This window comes from Ooceraea biroi, chromosome 11 (assembly GCF_003672135.1).
Source record: "Ooceraea biroi isolate clonal line C1 chromosome 11, Obir_v5.4, whole genome shotgun sequence".
NCBI lineage: Eukaryota > Metazoa > Arthropoda > Insecta > Hymenoptera > Formicidae > Ooceraea > Ooceraea biroi.
In genome coordinates this window covers 7,304,002-7,320,850 of record NC_039516.1, presented here as the reverse complement: position 1 = coordinate 7,320,850, position 16,849 = coordinate 7,304,002, and the positions used below count along the sequence as shown (strand labels likewise).

The 16,849-nt window shown below is 38.1% G+C and overlaps 2 protein-coding genes across 3 annotated transcripts; one reads left to right on the top strand and one right to left on the bottom strand.

The window, feature by feature from the left end:
• Positions 1-1,066: 1,066 nt before the first annotated feature.
• LOC105275801 (nucleolysin TIAR) lies at positions 1,067-6,349 on the top strand. The gene is made up of 3 exons (XM_011332906.3): positions 1,067-2,278; positions 2,654-2,950; positions 3,286-6,349. The coding sequence occupies exons 1-3, from the start codon at positions 1,691-1,693 to the stop codon at positions 3,580-3,582; spliced, it is 1,182 nt and encodes a 393-aa protein (XP_011331208.1). The 5' UTR covers positions 1,067-1,690; the 3' UTR covers positions 3,583-6,349.
• A 326-nt stretch (positions 6,350-6,675) lies between these two features.
• LOC105275804 (spastin) lies at positions 6,676-16,804 on the bottom strand. 2 transcript variants are annotated; one of them, XM_011332912.3, is made up of 7 exons: positions 15,557-16,804; positions 15,210-15,380; positions 14,254-14,541; positions 12,856-13,211; positions 12,300-12,631; positions 11,908-12,218; positions 6,676-10,717 (listed from the first exon to the last, which is right to left on the bottom strand). In XM_011332912.3, exons 1-7 carry the CDS (start codon positions 16,101-16,103, stop codon positions 10,554-10,556), a joined length of 2,169 nt encoding a protein of 722 aa, XP_011331214.2. In that variant the 5' UTR covers positions 16,104-16,804; the 3' UTR covers positions 6,676-10,553. The 2 variants fall into 2 exon arrangements, with proteins under 2 accessions (XP_011331214.2, XP_011331215.2); XM_011332913.3 differs by lacking the exon at positions 14,254-14,541.
• Positions 16,805-16,849: the final 45 nt, after the last annotated feature.

The following is a 16,849-nucleotide window of genomic DNA, read 5'->3' as shown; positions in this document are numbered from 1 at the left end:
ATATTGTGGGAGGAAAAAAAGAGATACAGATAGCACACATTTAAATATTTGAAGATTTTCTAATCTTAAAAAGTGTTACGCTTTTAACTAAACTATATACATTACTTTTGTGTAATCTCAACAATTAGATTTTAATCGATATTTTATATCCCGCTTCATAATAATACCAAGAATATGTACGAATTGCCAAGGACACATGGATAAATATTAAAAATATGAACAATATTAAATAATAATGCCTTAAAATAATTTAAGAGAAAAAAATGTGCGTTTCTTCCTTTCTTCTTTTCTGTAATGTTTAAAACTGCGTCTGATTGATACATTTTTACAAAAATGACTTGATGCTTCACGATGACTGATGGGAAATGATTATCGTGATTACAAGCTACACTATTAATTATAATTAGCCATCATTACCGAACAAGAAAAATTAATTACGGAATATAAAAATGTAAAGCTTACCAAAAAAAGTGCCTCTCATAAAGATCAGTATAAAACGTTAACATTTGACGAGAATTCCATTATATTTGAATATAAGTGACATAAACACGATGGAGGACACGCCGAAAAAAAGAAGTCAACAAACCGCCCAATCCTTCTCTTCCTCACTTACCCTATATTTTCGAAGACGCTCGATTACGATTGGCCGTTTCACTTGCTTCACGCTCTTTTTTTCGTTATTAAAGCTTCGTTTCCATCGCAGGTCGCAGCTGACGAGTGTTCGTAATGCAGCCATCGAAGAATCGTTTGAACGTCTAGTGAGTTTTTCATGGCCAATGGGTGCGTTCAGAACTACAGCCGCTCGCCGATCTCTCTGTGAACTTTTGCATCTAATTGCTGTATTCCTGTTTTTTTTAGAGGCTAAAAAATACCTTCCAATTAGACGGAAGAGCTCACTGAGCGATTATAGTACCGAATGCAATTGCATTCAGCAGTTGCACATTTGGACAATGTTACTAGACTTTCGGCTGAATGACCAATCCGAAGCTTCAAAATCTAGTATTCTTTGAGTCGAACTGTTGAGTCTGCCGAATGCAGCAAACGATTCGCGTGGGTTTTCGCGCTACCTGTTATGAAAGCTCGACGGGTGATACAAAAACACGTGTCTTTCTGCGAATTTTAACGTTGATCGTTTCGTTTGTCGCGGGTTGATTGTGCGCGCGGTGCCGACGCAAGAACGGTCACTGAGTGCCGAGGGTGACGGAGGGCGCGTGACGCATTTTACAGGCACGCGTTCGTACGCGTCTCGCCGAAGAGAAAGCAAGCCGCGAGCGGCGCGGCGCGGCCATTTTATGTTAGTATGACGTAGAGGCTGGGTGTAGCTTAGCGTTCTTATTGTCGTGTCGTGCGCGAGGAAAAAACTAACGGCTCGGTAAGTGCTCGATGCTGGCAGTTAAGTGCACGTAGCACGGCAGCGCGAGTGATGTGAACCTTCCGTCGCGGTGAACGGTATTCCCGCGGATAGCCGTGCAGCAACGCGCGAAGCTTACAGAGCATCGAGCAGCTTCGACGAGCGGTCGCGGCGAGGGGGGAAAGTGTGCGAGCGAGCGAGCGAGCGATCAAGCGGACGAAGCGAGCGAACGAGAGAGCGGGCGGGCCCTGCAACGAGTTAGTTTAGTCTAGCTAACGAAAGTCGAAAAGTGAGAGTGTGTTCGCCGCGGCGGTGTGTCCGTAGCCAGCACGCGCGAATATGAGCGAGGAAAGTAATCCGCGTACCCTGTACGTGGGTAATCTGGACGCCTCGGTGTCCGAGGACCTCCTGTGCGCGTTGTTCTCGCAGATCGGCGCCGTCAAGGGATGCAAGATCATCCGGGAACCCGGCAACGACCCGTACGCCTTCGTCGAGTTCACCAATCACCAGTGCGCGGCCACGGCATTGGCCGCCATGAACAAGCGCTCCTTTCTCGACAAGGAGATGAAGGTTAACTGGGCGACCAGTCCGGGCAATCAGCCGAAGCTCGACACCAGCAACCACCATCACATATTTGTCGGCGACCTCTCGCCGGAAATCGAGACGCAAACGCTCAAGGAGGCATTCGCGCCCTTCGGCGAGATCAGCAACTGCAGGATCGTGCGTGATCCGCAGACTCTGAAAAGTAAGGGCTACGCTTTCGTGTCGTTTGTCAAGAAGTCCGAGGCCGAGGCGGCGATCAGCGCTATGAACGGTCAGTGGCTCGGCTCGCGCAGCATCAGGACGAACTGGTCCACCAGGAAACCGCCGCCGCCGAGATCCGAGAGACCGAGACACTCGAACAATAGTAAACCTAATTACGATGAGGTACGTATTTCTTCACGGGCAAATTGGCCCTCCATCGAAAACTGCGATACGATAGCGATGTGTCTTGCAGCACAGCAGTCGTTTATAATTATTTTCTGTATTTCTACGAGCGTTCCTGTCTAACGTTTTTACTTTTGCATTTGTTTAAAAAAGCTTGCACAGAGATGCTTAAACTTACATACGCTTTAACTTGACGATCTCTGGTAGTGTTAATAGGTTCGTGTCACTTTTCACTTTTCACGGTAGAAGGAAGGATCGTAAATGTTTGATAGACGCAGCGAGCGAAAAGAAGAGAGTTTGATCTACTTGCGCCTCTGTTGATGTTACATTCTGCATCATGATGAAAGAATAAAGAACGCTTGTTGTTTCCAACAGGTATATAACCAAAGTAGTCCGACCAATTGCACCGTATATTGTGGAGGTTTCACGAATGGCATCACAGACGAATTGATAAAGAAAACGTTTTCCCCGTTTGGTACCATTCAAGATATAAGAGTATTTAAGGACAAAGGATACGCTTTTATCAAGTTTACAACTAAGGAAGCAGCAACGCACGCCATCGAGTCTACGCATAACACGGAAATCAACGGTAGCATCGTTAAATGTTTTTGGGGGAAGGAAAACGGCGATCCTAACAGTGTGGGTCCTAATGCCAATCACCAAGCTCAACAGGTCAGTGTTCATGTATTAATGATTATTCTGTTCCCTTTTTCAACCTCTATATATACATGTACTTTTGTACAGAGATTAAGACACACACGTGTATACGTTGTATATGTCTATTTCAGATTTATTTATCTGCAACTATATCATTTATACGTACCTTAAATTTGTATAAGTATACATGACATGTATAGGTAAATGTTGATTTTAAAATATCCATTTATGATATTTATATCTTTAATTTATTATTTATATGTACAGTACATTTGTATATATAACATTTATGTCTTATGTGAATTTATATCTTTTACATAACATATAATTAAGATGGATATTTGAAACAGGTGACAACAGGAGCTGGACAATACGCCTATGGTTACGGTCAGCAGATGGGCTACTGGTATCCACAAGGCTATCCCCAGATGCAAGGGCAGTTTTTGCAACCTCAGTACTATGGTCAATACTATGGACAACAAGCTCAATACATGAACAGCATGAGGATGCCCACTCCGAGCACGGGTGCTTGGCAACCGACGCAAGCTACTGCCGCTCCTCCGACAGCAAGCGCGCCCTTGCCACCGGGCCAGCCACCTACCATGGTAACATACGCCACTATGCCACACCAATACCCTACGCAATGAAGTTGTTCATTGACCAGCTAATTGTTACGTATGACGTTACGTATAGTTGCCCCAGGGGCTATCGCGAAAACCGTTCTGTCATATACCTACTCCAACATATGTATTTAAGTTTTCGGTGATATAGGCGTGTAGGATAATCGGTTCTGTGACTATAACATATAATTTCACACGTGACAAAAAAAAGAAAACGGATGAAAAAGGCAAGACACGTAATCGGTACAGGGGAATCTTCTTTTTTTCTTTTTGCGTTGCGTAAAAGAATTTGTTTGAGGTACAAAAGATTTATTATTTTCTGTTTTACGTTCTCGCCGTAGGAATTACCTTGAAATTGGAACGTAGTTAACATTGACGGTGCTTTTCGACGAAACAGTTGGTATGTATAATGCGACGATATGGAGATTTGACAAGGAAGTTTTACAATTTTCACTTGCACACACGTGCGATGTTGAACCAGGTATATCGCCGAACTCTTCCTTTACGGCCCCTGAAAAAAAGCAAAAAAACAAAAAAAAACAACCGAGCCCCGCACTCGTTGTGTGCTGCGCGAGTAACGTACGTATGCGGCAATTGCGTTGTTGATACCTTTTTAATATTTTTGCCACTGACGTCCGGAATCCCCTCAGTTCAATCTCGAATCATGAATGAACGCGATGTGTGACAAATGTATTTGAAGTAAATACAAAGAGTACGGGATGTACTACTGCTACGGATATAGTTAATAAGGTAGAAAAAGCGATTAGATAGATATGGCGCCTGTGATGTAGCTAGATTTTTGGAAGCGTTTATGCTGAGGCGCGTGCGGGGCTCCTTCTAACAAATAAACTGTACGAGAGTCGAGTAACGAGTTGTAACTTTTCTCGTTATGTGATATTTATCGTCGGTGGTTAATGTATAAAACTTTGCTATGATTACCTTCAAAGCAGGGTGATAACAAGAAAAAAGAGAGAGGGAGATAGAGCGAAAGAGAGAATGATAATTTTTGCTATGGGTGTCAGTGGATCAAGATTCCCTTGTGCGAATGCGAGCTCAAGCATATTAATTGCTACACGATGCTGTACATTAACGCGACACACCGATTCACGTTCTTTTTTTCTTATCGTACGTCTCGTTGCTTGCTTGTCACCGTATTTCCGGCATTTCGAATCTTTTGTGGGGGTTTCGTTGTTTACGATACGCTTAAGTGTGTCGCATCACAAAACTCTTTGCTATGATTTTAAATGGAACACTTTCGATCACGCAACGGAAAGATAACGGACGCGTAGCGAAGTACGAAGAAACCGATGATCGAGGTTTTCGTCATTAATGTACTTCATCTCACGCTGTAAATAATATTAGTGACTCCTCGCCGTTTGTATAGACGACCTAGCCAAACTGAAGAGTAATAAATGTAAGTTAAGTATATATAATGATAACGGTAACGATAAAAAAAAAAACGGATACTTCCATCGGGATATATCTCTCAGTACGGGACGAGTCACTGATATATTTTGATGTCGGGATTAAGGCACACGAAACATTGAGGATTGCAAGCAAATAATACATGTGCACTTGTTTGTATTTTCGTAATTGTTAAGTGCGCGAATACCGGCAATTAAATCTTTTCCTAACGTGAACGATTAATCGATTGACAATCAACCGTGGCATAATGCTTACACTTGTCTGGATTCTCGAATATATATATATATATATATATATATATATATGTTCGAGACGATTCGATTTCTTCGTGTCTTCCAAGCTAACACGTGATGGAAGTTTGCAGCACAATTAATGATAGTTTTCTTTAATGTCCTTGCTGATCATTTAGGGCTCGGGTGGTGGTCGAGTTCTCGATATACCGATTAAAACTTAGCCAGATGCTATGCATGACTCTCAGACTTGGTCTGAGAATATCAACGCGCTAATAAATGTATATATCATTACCGTTCTTATTTTTGCGTAACATCTCGATTTTGATCGAATGCAGGTAGGATTTGGTAACAGTTATAATCAACTAATCATTTTCAAAGTACAACGAGTATTTAATATGCTTATTTTGCAATTATAATTAAAAATTTTAAATTGTATTTAGGCTACATAACTTATTAATTATTTAACTATACCGGTATGTCCGTATGAGATATATTGATATTAGTGTCTTTATTGTTGAAACGCACGAGCCCTATATTGATTTACACAGTTGTTTTTGAGGAAACAGTTTTTAATTTGCCGGATTTCGGTTTGTGTGCATGATTATTGCATTACGTCAATTTCATCATTGTGAATAACTCTGAAATGTATCTATCGTTCCGATGAAGTAATGCTTACCTAATTAGAAATAACGAAGCATTATCTTATTTTATATCGCGAAATTCTGTGAGAGGAACAAAGTGTATTAATTCCGATAACGTTTGACATGCGAGAATGCGTACACCTCACTTTACCACCGACGGTAAAATGCCATACAACTTTCAAAATCAATTTGTATAAAGTCAGAGAATACGAGACGAAACTATACGAGATAGGGGAACGAGTAAAAACCGGGCGCGGTAAATAATCCGATTGGCTGCGATGAATGAACGGACGTAGAGCCAATTTAAGGGAAACGAACTTGAATGCGACGTAATCGTCGGAAACCGGAAAAGAAAAAACAAAACTTGTTATATAAAAAGTAATTTAGGTACGGCAGGGTGTCGAACCCTCAAAGATACTTAGGATAATGTTATCTTATAATAAAAACAAATTATCCTTTGAATGAAAAGAAGGAATAAATATTTAAAATACACAATATCTTGCATTATTTCGTAACCCTGCGTTTTATCCAATTTTATCATACGAGTATGCTTGTTAATTTCTCTTAAGCAAGTTCTACAATGAGAATTGAAGGTATAAAACTTGAGCTTTAAGCTTTAATCACAGTCGATCTCTTTTTTTCACGTTTGATTGTGATTGGTCGATTTCTTACAGCTTAAAGCTTAAATTTTATGCCTTAAACTCTCATTGTAGAACCCGCTTAATATGTGTATGAATCTATCCTTTTATATAACTACTGCAAGTAAATTTTATATTAGCCTACGATCACACACACAATACGCGATTATTTATTGCTAAGATCATGATATTCATATGATTTTATTCTGCATCCAATACACTTACAGCGACTGTTCACATTAATTAGAAAGAAGACATTCTCCAGAGGAGTCACGAACGTATTCAATATTTCTAAGACTATCCACGCGAAAGATAACATTCACATTTTTCATTAACCAAAGTTTATCATTCTTATCGATATTCGTAATAATGTGGCTTACCGAAAAGTGTTTATACATTAAACAATATTTCTAGAATAAGATTAGATATGTTTATACCAGTAAAGTGTTCCCTAACGTCACAAATCAACAAAATAAAAAACGACTAACTATTCTCGAACATTTCAGCTTCGCTTATATACGCAAGAGAAAGTGTAGAATTAATTTGTACTATATAGATACATTATTTATTACATTCTGTAGACACATTCCTTGATCAACAACAAACTGACAAGATATTGGCAGAGAGCTTTACGATTCTGTACATCTGCTGTGCCGTCCAGCATAGTTGCCGTTAACATTAAAGACCTGATTGAATCGTTTTGGGGTAAACATTTACTTAATAGATATCATTATTCTATTGGATATGGACTAACGCTGCGATAGAAAGATTACATTACCGTTCGTCAGTTCACGCGAATGTGTGCGGATGAATTTAAAAATAAATTTATGGCAAAGATTATTGATAAAAAAGATTTTATACTTATTTTTCTATGATGTTATGTATGATAATAATGTGAGAAGACACTTCAATGCTCCCAATATGTAATCATTTCTCTAACTAATGTTACAAACGATACCACATGCATTGTCGAAAAATATTTGGTAAAAATTTGTATTGGCAATGTAATTTACCACATAACTTAGGAAAAATTATAGCTATTAATACTGTTAAATATACAAATCGCATTTCTCTTTAAACATGTTATAAATTAATGAAAATCCATGAAAAAGTCGATATGCATTTGTGTTAATTACCGAGAATTGATTATTTTTTTACAAACTATAAGTTTAACTGAATAATTCAATACAAATTTGTCACAAACAACAATAAACGATATGAACTATACAAATCGTCAAATACACAATCACGATTCACACTGAAGATAAATAATTAAATATGATCGATTGACAGAAAAACTATAAGAGTCATGAAGCGAAAATTTGCAAACATATACAAACAGTTCTTTTGCTATTGCTTTGCTATTTGCTATTAGATCAAATGGCATTAGCACATAAATATTATTATATCTGATAATCAATAATATATCGGATTATTATTCTTATCATTTAATTTTATATGTTATAAAAGTAGCAAAATAACTTAATCAAGGCTCAGCATGTTTCACAATGGAAGGCCAGGGTCTTTAAATAATTAATCTTCATATGTGAAACAATATGTTGTGCAAAATTATCATAAATATCAAATTAATACAACTGGTACTCGCGACTGGTACACGCAATAGCATATAATACAAGGCATAACATGTATAATACTTGATGTATATAGGCAGTGCAAAACTTATTCATATACCAAACTAATATCACAATATACAAAATAATTCGGAAGTAAAACTATTGAATCAACATTACGATAACGCTCAAGTTCCGTTTATTACAGGAACAAATCGAACTTTTGTTTCATGACATCGTATTTCGCGCACGAAAGTTAACAAAGTCATAATTAACAAAGATGTAATTTCTAATATAAAAGACCCACAAGAGTTATAATTAATGAAAATATTTCTGTATCCTAAAAGAAAACGGGCCAAAATCCGAAATTTATAATTTAGTGACAAGATTCTTAATCGCTTAGTTATATTATTAGGTGGACCGGAAAGTCCGTGCAAATTGTTTTAACAAAGTTTTTAACAAAATTCGCACGGACTTTTCGGTCAACTCAATAGAAACTTCAAAAAGACCAAGAGAGGATCTTTTTATGCGTATAATTTTTGAAATACAAATAGTTATGAAAGGCTAATAACATGTCTTCAAATGAAAACGATCAATGAGTACACCTCGGTCATTGACGTTTTATTGAAGAAACGAATATTATTGGCCCTTTTTTCTCCAAGATACAGATTTGTATACCGCATTCTGTGCATCGTACACGTATTTTTAAGTATCGCGAATAGAAGCTATGCAAGATATCAGGTTCGTCGTCGCAATAACATCACAGCTCTTGAATGCATTAAACGATTTTTATCTGTAATTACAACAATGTAGACTTGGAAATATTGAATCTCTATGTTATGTCGTGCAGCAAGTGTGTCGGACTCCATTTATCTCTACGTTGACTATCTTTTACATCTGTTCGGATTGCGGAATATTTATTCAATTAATGCATCGTACTTGATTAAATACCGAATGATCTATCACTTAATAATTATAAGTTCCATTCCTAAGTAGCATTTTCTACCCCTCCATTGCATCAAGGAAGCATTATTACATAAAATTTATTAGAAACGAAATATCTAAAACCGTTATGTTACGGTAGATCTATTCTACGAAACCTATAACGACGATATTGTGTCTATTTATAATTTTACTAATAATCGCAAATAAATGTGTCGTGTGTTGTAATTGCAGCATATTTATAGCTCCGTGTTGAATATATATTAATTTAATGAGTATATAAGAGGAGCATAATCATCCTACTTTTTGAGCATTGGAAGCAATAGACAAATGTCATAAAAACATTCACGCGCACGCGTGTATTTGTATACGATAACAATATTTATCTCCTTACACATAATTCTTACAGATAAATACTTAGGATTTCACATAGCACAGATCAGATTCTCAGTTCGTTGTCTTGTAGAACTTCATATCAAAACAGAATCTCAGATATCCCCCTTGTCTCTCGCACAGGCATGCATTATGGTTGCGACGTGATTTTTAAGGCATTGGTATAACAACAATAAAACAAACAAATCTTCGAATTGGTATCAAACGTAACAAGATTAACATTCGCAACATTTGAAGAAAGGGTTCACATCCATTAGTGCGACTTGTGCAAGATCGACGCGCCTAAGACAATATAATTTATATTATATAAATTATATCCGCTCGATTTTGCCTGTGTTATGTAAAAACACGTGTTTGCGATATATCGATTATACAACTGTGTCTTTTTTTTTTCTTTCTACATGTGTCGTTGATAGACCTTACCCTTTTTATTATCTAAAACCGACTGGACGTGCGCTGTTTCATTTGCAAATGTAGTCTTTCTACATAGTTGTCATAATGTCACGGGAATGAAAGGGTGCAATGTCAACTCTGTAAACTTCAATGATTGAATATTTTCGACTTTGTACGAAGATGCATATTTGTAGACGGTGTGCCTAACCATATCTATTTTCTTCAATACTTAATGTTAATATTCTACTAACATGCTGACATTAAGTGCAACTAATTGTAACGAACGTGTGTCGCAAATTTCTTACAAAGAAACTGAATCGTAAGGATGGATAATGAAGTTACGTCCTTTCAATAGACTAACGTTAAAGCTACGTGTTGAATTATGAATGCGAATATCTCATCATTTGAAGTACGTATTTCATAAAATCAATGGAACATATTTTCAAGAGACGTTAAACCCAAGTTTGTGCTAATATAAAAATAAGGATCACACAGTTAATAGCAACAACAATATAACGAGTCAATCTGTTGACTCTTCATTAGGTTAGAGCAAAAGTATCTCAGAGACTGAAAGACATAACTGTTGTCGTTTCTCTTATAAATATTGTCCGTAACATGAAATAAAAATGCAAGGATTCCTGCTGTGTCGACATTTCATATCGCGACAGCATGATTCTTCCTCGATAGTTCGAAATACTTGCAACTCCGTCAGATGTATTTGGAGCTGTTTGCTCGATCATGAGCGCCTTAAATCATCTTAGATCAAAGACTCACATCTCCGTACTCGAAGCTCCATTTTTCGTACGCAGCTAAACTTGCCGGCGACACGGATCTGCGAATTCTCTTTAGGGAATCACGGAAATCTTGCATCGTGATATTACGAACGGAATTGAGATCCAATTCCTTCACTTGATCTGGATTCAGTTCTGAGAGAATAACATGTTAATGTATATTTTATAGTTAATTGTAGTATTATTTATTAATTCTTATACTATAATCGAATCGTTCTCGATAAGTATACAGATTAAGAACAACCTCACCATTTTCAACAATCTTGACCTATGTTAGAGGAGAAAGGCCAGTGAATGTTTTTAATCTGGCATTAAACAATCATTTATCTTTAGCTTCAAAGTTATAAAAATTAAAATGTAAAACGAGTTATTAAAAATAAGAAATAAAAATAAGTTGTTAGAAGTAAGATAAACAATCAAATAAAGTTAGGTTTTCAGATTGAAAGCGTAAAATCTTTAGAAAATTTTAAGTTTTAGAACATGGTAAACTCATTTATCCAGGAAATTTTTCGACAATCATGTGGAATGCTGTAAATTAATGGAAAATAGAACATTGCAATTAAATTAACGATTACTTGGCGCTTGTTTATCTTTCTTCGGGAAAAGTAAAGATGAAACTAAGTTAAATGAAAAGAAAATAATTTTTTAATAACCGATAACTGATGTGGTATGAAAATAGTAAACATTTTGGCAAAGGGGAAATTCTGCTCTTTCTCCGATGCATTCTTCTTCGAGAAATCTAACCTAACTTAACCTGATCTAATCCATAAACTAAATTTTAAGTCTCCATTTTTTTAAATAGTCAGGTAACAAGAATGTGTTGTATAAAAAACAAAGTATAGATAATTAATGGGTGAGTTTCTTTCATTTTATAATGTTTACAACTATAAAACTATAAACTTTAACGTTAGGTTAGGTTAAACGTTATGTTAAAGACTGGATGATTTTATTTTTTATTACCTTGATGCGTTATGCATGTGACGAATATATTCCTTTAACATATTTCAAGACTATTGAAATCTGTACAATCAGCCCTAATCTGCATAATTATCCAATTTTTTATATTTTTATGATTAATTCAATTAAATAAATAATTATTCAAATAAGATTTAATGAAATAAATAAAAGAAAACAAAATGGTGTCAAATATAATTATCTTTTATGTAGTAAATATATATGTGAGGATTAAAGCAACAAAGAATAAAATCTCTATTGACCATGTATTGTACGAGACATCAATCAAGAAAATGAGTGACCAAGAGCATATTTTCACTCATAACGTGAAAGAAAGACAAAAAACTTTGTACAACTAAAAACTGTGTTACCTCTGATAGGCCCAAGCGCTGCGTCCTTAGCTAATCCAGTGAGATCGCTGCCAGAGTATCCATCCGTCAAAACTGCCATCTCGTTTAACTCTTCGAGTGTCAATGGGTCATTATGTTTCGCCAGAAGCCTTTGAAGCAACACGATTCGCGTTTGCAAATCTGGCAATGTGACGTATACGCGCTTTGTGAATCGTCTCAATGCAGCTTCGTCCAATTCCTGCGGTCTGTTCGTGGCGGCCATAACGAGCACCCTTTCTTCAGGATTGCACGGCAAGCCATCGAACTCGACCAAGAATTCGGTTTTCAATCTCCTAAAATACACATATCGGTGAATCCTGATACTGACAGATACATGACGAATGCACAAAAAGACAGAACGAAATAAGATATACCTCGAAGCTTCATGTTCGTTATCTTTCCGCTCGCTCAATAACGAATCCACCTCGTCGATGAAGATAACGGACGGCTGCAACTCCCGTGCGATCGCGAACAGAGCCCTTACCAATTTCTCACCCTCCCCGACGTACTTGGATGTAAGACTAGCGGCAGAAATTGAGAAAAATGTTGCGTTACACTGAGTCGCAACGGCACGCGCCAGCAGTGTCTTCCCGTTCCCCGGTGGTCCGAACAGTAGCAAGCCCCTCGCGGGTGTTCGCAGACCGGTAAATAATTCGGGTCGCAGCGACGGTAGAATCACCATTTCTTGTAGAGCTTGTTTCGCAGTCTGAAAATCATCGGTGTTGCAAAATGTAGGAATAAAGGCAACGAGAGGTCTGCCTAGAGAAATGAGAGCGCATAAATAGCGCATCATTATACAATTTATTCGTTAAGTTTGGTCAAGTGGCGGGGAGGGAGCCAGCTAGGCAGACGTAAAGCAACGTCATCTTTTATAATAGGTTCAGAATAACGCAGTAATGATAATAATCTAATCATGGTGAAACAGCGTACCTCTTGACCAGCAATGTCTTCCCATTGCACTGGCGCTCCTCCTTCCAGGATCTCGTCGAGAATTACTTGCGCGAGTTTTGGATCCACGCCTTTCAAAATAGGTACTTTCCTAGTTGGCGTGCTTCTATTGCTATTTGAGGTAGTGGGTGTTCCGGGGCGCCTTATGGGTGAACCATTGCCAGGTACGGACAGCTGTCTCTTCACGGAGGGTGGTGTAGAGGACGGTTTAATAGGCATAGTTCTGTGACAAGGTTGGATAGGCGTCGATCTGCCCATGCTTCGAGGCAATGTTTGACTCTTGCTTAGAGGTGTCCCTGTCATCCGCTTGCCAGGAACTGATAATTTTCTGCCAGATGCTGAAATTATACTAGTACTTATCAAAATGCTCAAACTTACTTGGAATATATGATTTGATAAAATAAAAGAAATTGCTAACGGTTGGTACTGTTAAATACAAATTACATCGATTTAATAAACAGGAAAACCTACAGCAAAGAAGATGGATGTAAGAAGGTATATAGGTATTTCCTATGTGTTTGCAATCAAGATATTTGAAACAATTTTGCACCATTCAATATTGAGGGAAAATAGTAGGAAATAGTAGGAAAGTTCCATAAAAATTAATTTAGTATAAAAATGTATTATAATAGCAAAGATTTTATTAATATTGTACAAGTGATAGCTCGTACAAAAGTCAAATTATTTTCTTTTATTTTGACAAAAACTAAAACAAGAAATATTTCCTACTATTTATATTCTAATAAAAATGACGGAGATGTGTATATATGTATGTGCTGCATATTAAATACATAATAAGTTTGACTTCAATAAAATATATTAATTGCAGAAATACAGAAAAAATTATAATTATATAAATAAATCTAAATTTTTATTTGGTGTGTATATATATTAAAGATTGCATTAATTATAAAAAATACACTTGAGAAAATTTTGTAACTTGACATTAAATAATAAAGAAATTAATTTAGATAAAAATCTCGCGTAATTATATGTATATAAATATATATATAATTATAAATTATTCAAAGTACATAAATTAAGTGTCTCACTCTGCTATATGTTCAATTAATTGTACTGTATATTCTATTAATATTTTCGATCTATTTGTGTAAAGCGCAATAATGAAAAAATTAATTACACATGCCGGTCGAAATGCAGCAGCTTTTAAAAGCTTACAGCAAAATAAAAAAATAGCTACAATAAATATAACAAATTATTAAATTACAAGCTTACGTTATTTTCAACCAAATAATGTGTGCAGGGCTAAGGTAAAAACAAGTATCGTTTCCGAATAAATAATAACTAGGGAGCGTTATACGAGTTACTTTGCATTTAACTCTGTCTGCATTTAAGCCGAAAATCTCAAACGAACAATACCTTCAGTAGCATGAGCGCAATAGTTTTTTGGTGAACGTGGCCTTAACTTGGGAATTTGGGTACATATAGTCTGTCCGGTATTAACTGTCGTGTGTGTATTGTTCGTGTTTTTATTGTAATTAGTGTTGGATGTTGCAATTCGAGTAGTAGTAGCAGTAGTAGTAGTTTGGAAAGTGTGTATATTGCGGCGAGCCCTCAGATGCTTTCCCGGATGTTCGCCGTCCGTTTTAATTCCAGGAGCGCGATATTCATTGTTGATACCCAGCTTTCTCAGCTCACACACACTCACTACAAAAAGGAAAAAACATTCTCTGCCATGCTGCAATAGGCTAAACAGCTAAGAGAGGAAATCGGGCTAATCTTTCGATTAACACGATTAGTACCGGTGTATTATATAAATATAATAATATTGCAATGATAATATCGAACGCATGGTGTTACAATCACTCTCAGAGTGCTGTTTTACGATATTGGGTCGGGAATTTAATTAATATTTTACGTTATATGTACAAATCTGAGTGTTACCGCGAATGACATTTCTGAATTTTCAAAAGAAAATGCAAAACAAAAGTTGACTTGTGCTCAAAGTAAACCATCTAGGAAATCATACGCGGGCATGCATACACACATATATACACGCGCATACACGCTCACGCACGCACACGCGTATATAAAAAAACAAATTGCACATAAACATGCTAAATATAGAAACTTCTTCCTCTTGCCATTGCTAGAGATTTACCTGTGTATATAATTCAACATTTGTGACAAACTAAAAGTAGTCTGAACATCTAGCGCAGACATTGCTGCATTAAATGTATTGAAACCATTCAATTCAATTATTATGTTCACATTATGTAAGTAATAACAGTTTATGCCACAGGTAAATAAGCTCGTAATAGCTTAAAAAAATGTCAATACGCATGGAGCAAGTGTAACAGTGTGAAGATACTAACCGAGGAATTCGAGCCTGTCTTTTGCCATTGCTAGATTCGTCCGCATTTTATCCTGAAGCCTCTGTGCGTGTTCCCACACTTCACCATGTCCACCGGTACATTCCACGGCTATTCCCTTCTCCAGTTCTCCAATCCCTTTCTTATACAGTTCGATCGCCATTTCTTTTTGTCCTATAAGAAACGCGAAATCATAATCTGTAGGGATTATTATATATAGGGAAAGAGAGACTAACTTTGTTAAAATGTATAATGTTACATTTTGTTGAAAGAACAATAGTCTGATTTCTTATACAAGTCTACAAGTTCGTTGATCCCTAATCAACATTGCGCCAGCAAACAGTATATACCTTCATTATCCTCGTCAATCTTGAGCGCTTTGCTGATAAACTCGAACGCTCGACGGTGATGATGCTTCTGCTTGGCCAGCAATGGGTCCCCAGGACCTGGGCCGATCGGACGCCTAGGCACTTGCGACATTGTCTCTCCGTCCACCTGATGGCTGTTTACCAAACGGTCATCCGTTGGTTTCTGTCCAACGACGATCTCCAGTTGACAAGCCTGCTTGGACGCCTGCCTGCGCTGAAGCAGCTGTGACGTAGAGGTGTACAGGTACTTGAACACCACGAACAATTGATACAACAGCGTCCGCAGCACGTTAAACAGCAGTATCAGTGGGAAGGAAATGATATAGAGATTACGCTTGTGTACCGACGGCTGCGACCCCTCCAGGAACCGGTGATGGTGGCCGTGGTGGTAGTGATTGTGGTGGTGGCCGCCACAAGTGACCGTCGTCGTGGTCTTGTCGCCGTTCTCGCTCTTGGTCACGCACAGCTTCTTTGGCGATTTCGTGCCGAATTTCCGTGTCGGGTGGCGCGCGCCATCGCTGTAAGACATCTCCCGCGGTAAGTAAGACGTAATTTCACGCTCCTCGCTACGTCTACTGAACTGCGCAGCTCCTCGCGATGCTCGTCGACGGTGGTGGTGGTAGCAGCCGCGGGCGGATGCCGTGCCGACATCCCCGACGTGACGATCGAGGGACAAGGGTGCCGGAGGAGAACGCCTACATCGTTCCCGCGACTCGGATGCCCGCCCGACCGCAGGTGGCGGAGACGGCGCGGAGGATTCACGCGGCGTTACGAGATTCACGGGGAACCAGGATCTCCTCGAGGAAGAGACGTCGGCACGCCGATACTAGCAAATCGGTGCTGCGTTTCTCTCTGCTGCTTGCGTTCCTCTCGCTCGAGACGCGGGACCTCGCTCAGCTTCGAGCATCGCTTGTTTTCATCCACCTACGACGCCCGCGACAAGCGACATTCCCGGCGCGGTTTACCTTGGTTGGAGCAATTCGAAGTCAACGCCCCTCACGGAACGATGACACACTTTCTGAGTGTGTAAACAAGCTTTTGCCTTGCCATTTTCAAGTTACAATGGCTGCATTCAGCAGACTCACATTCACTGAGCGTTTAGTGAGCTGAGCTCTCTTGTAGCTAATTGGTACTTTTTTTAAATCTAAAAATATACGCCAATTGAATTAGTAGAAAATTTAGATACATGCGTATCACGAAATAAAGTACGCATGCTTGAAGTCAGCTGCTATACACTAGGTATCGCCATCTGAATTTTTTTCTCATTCACTTTCT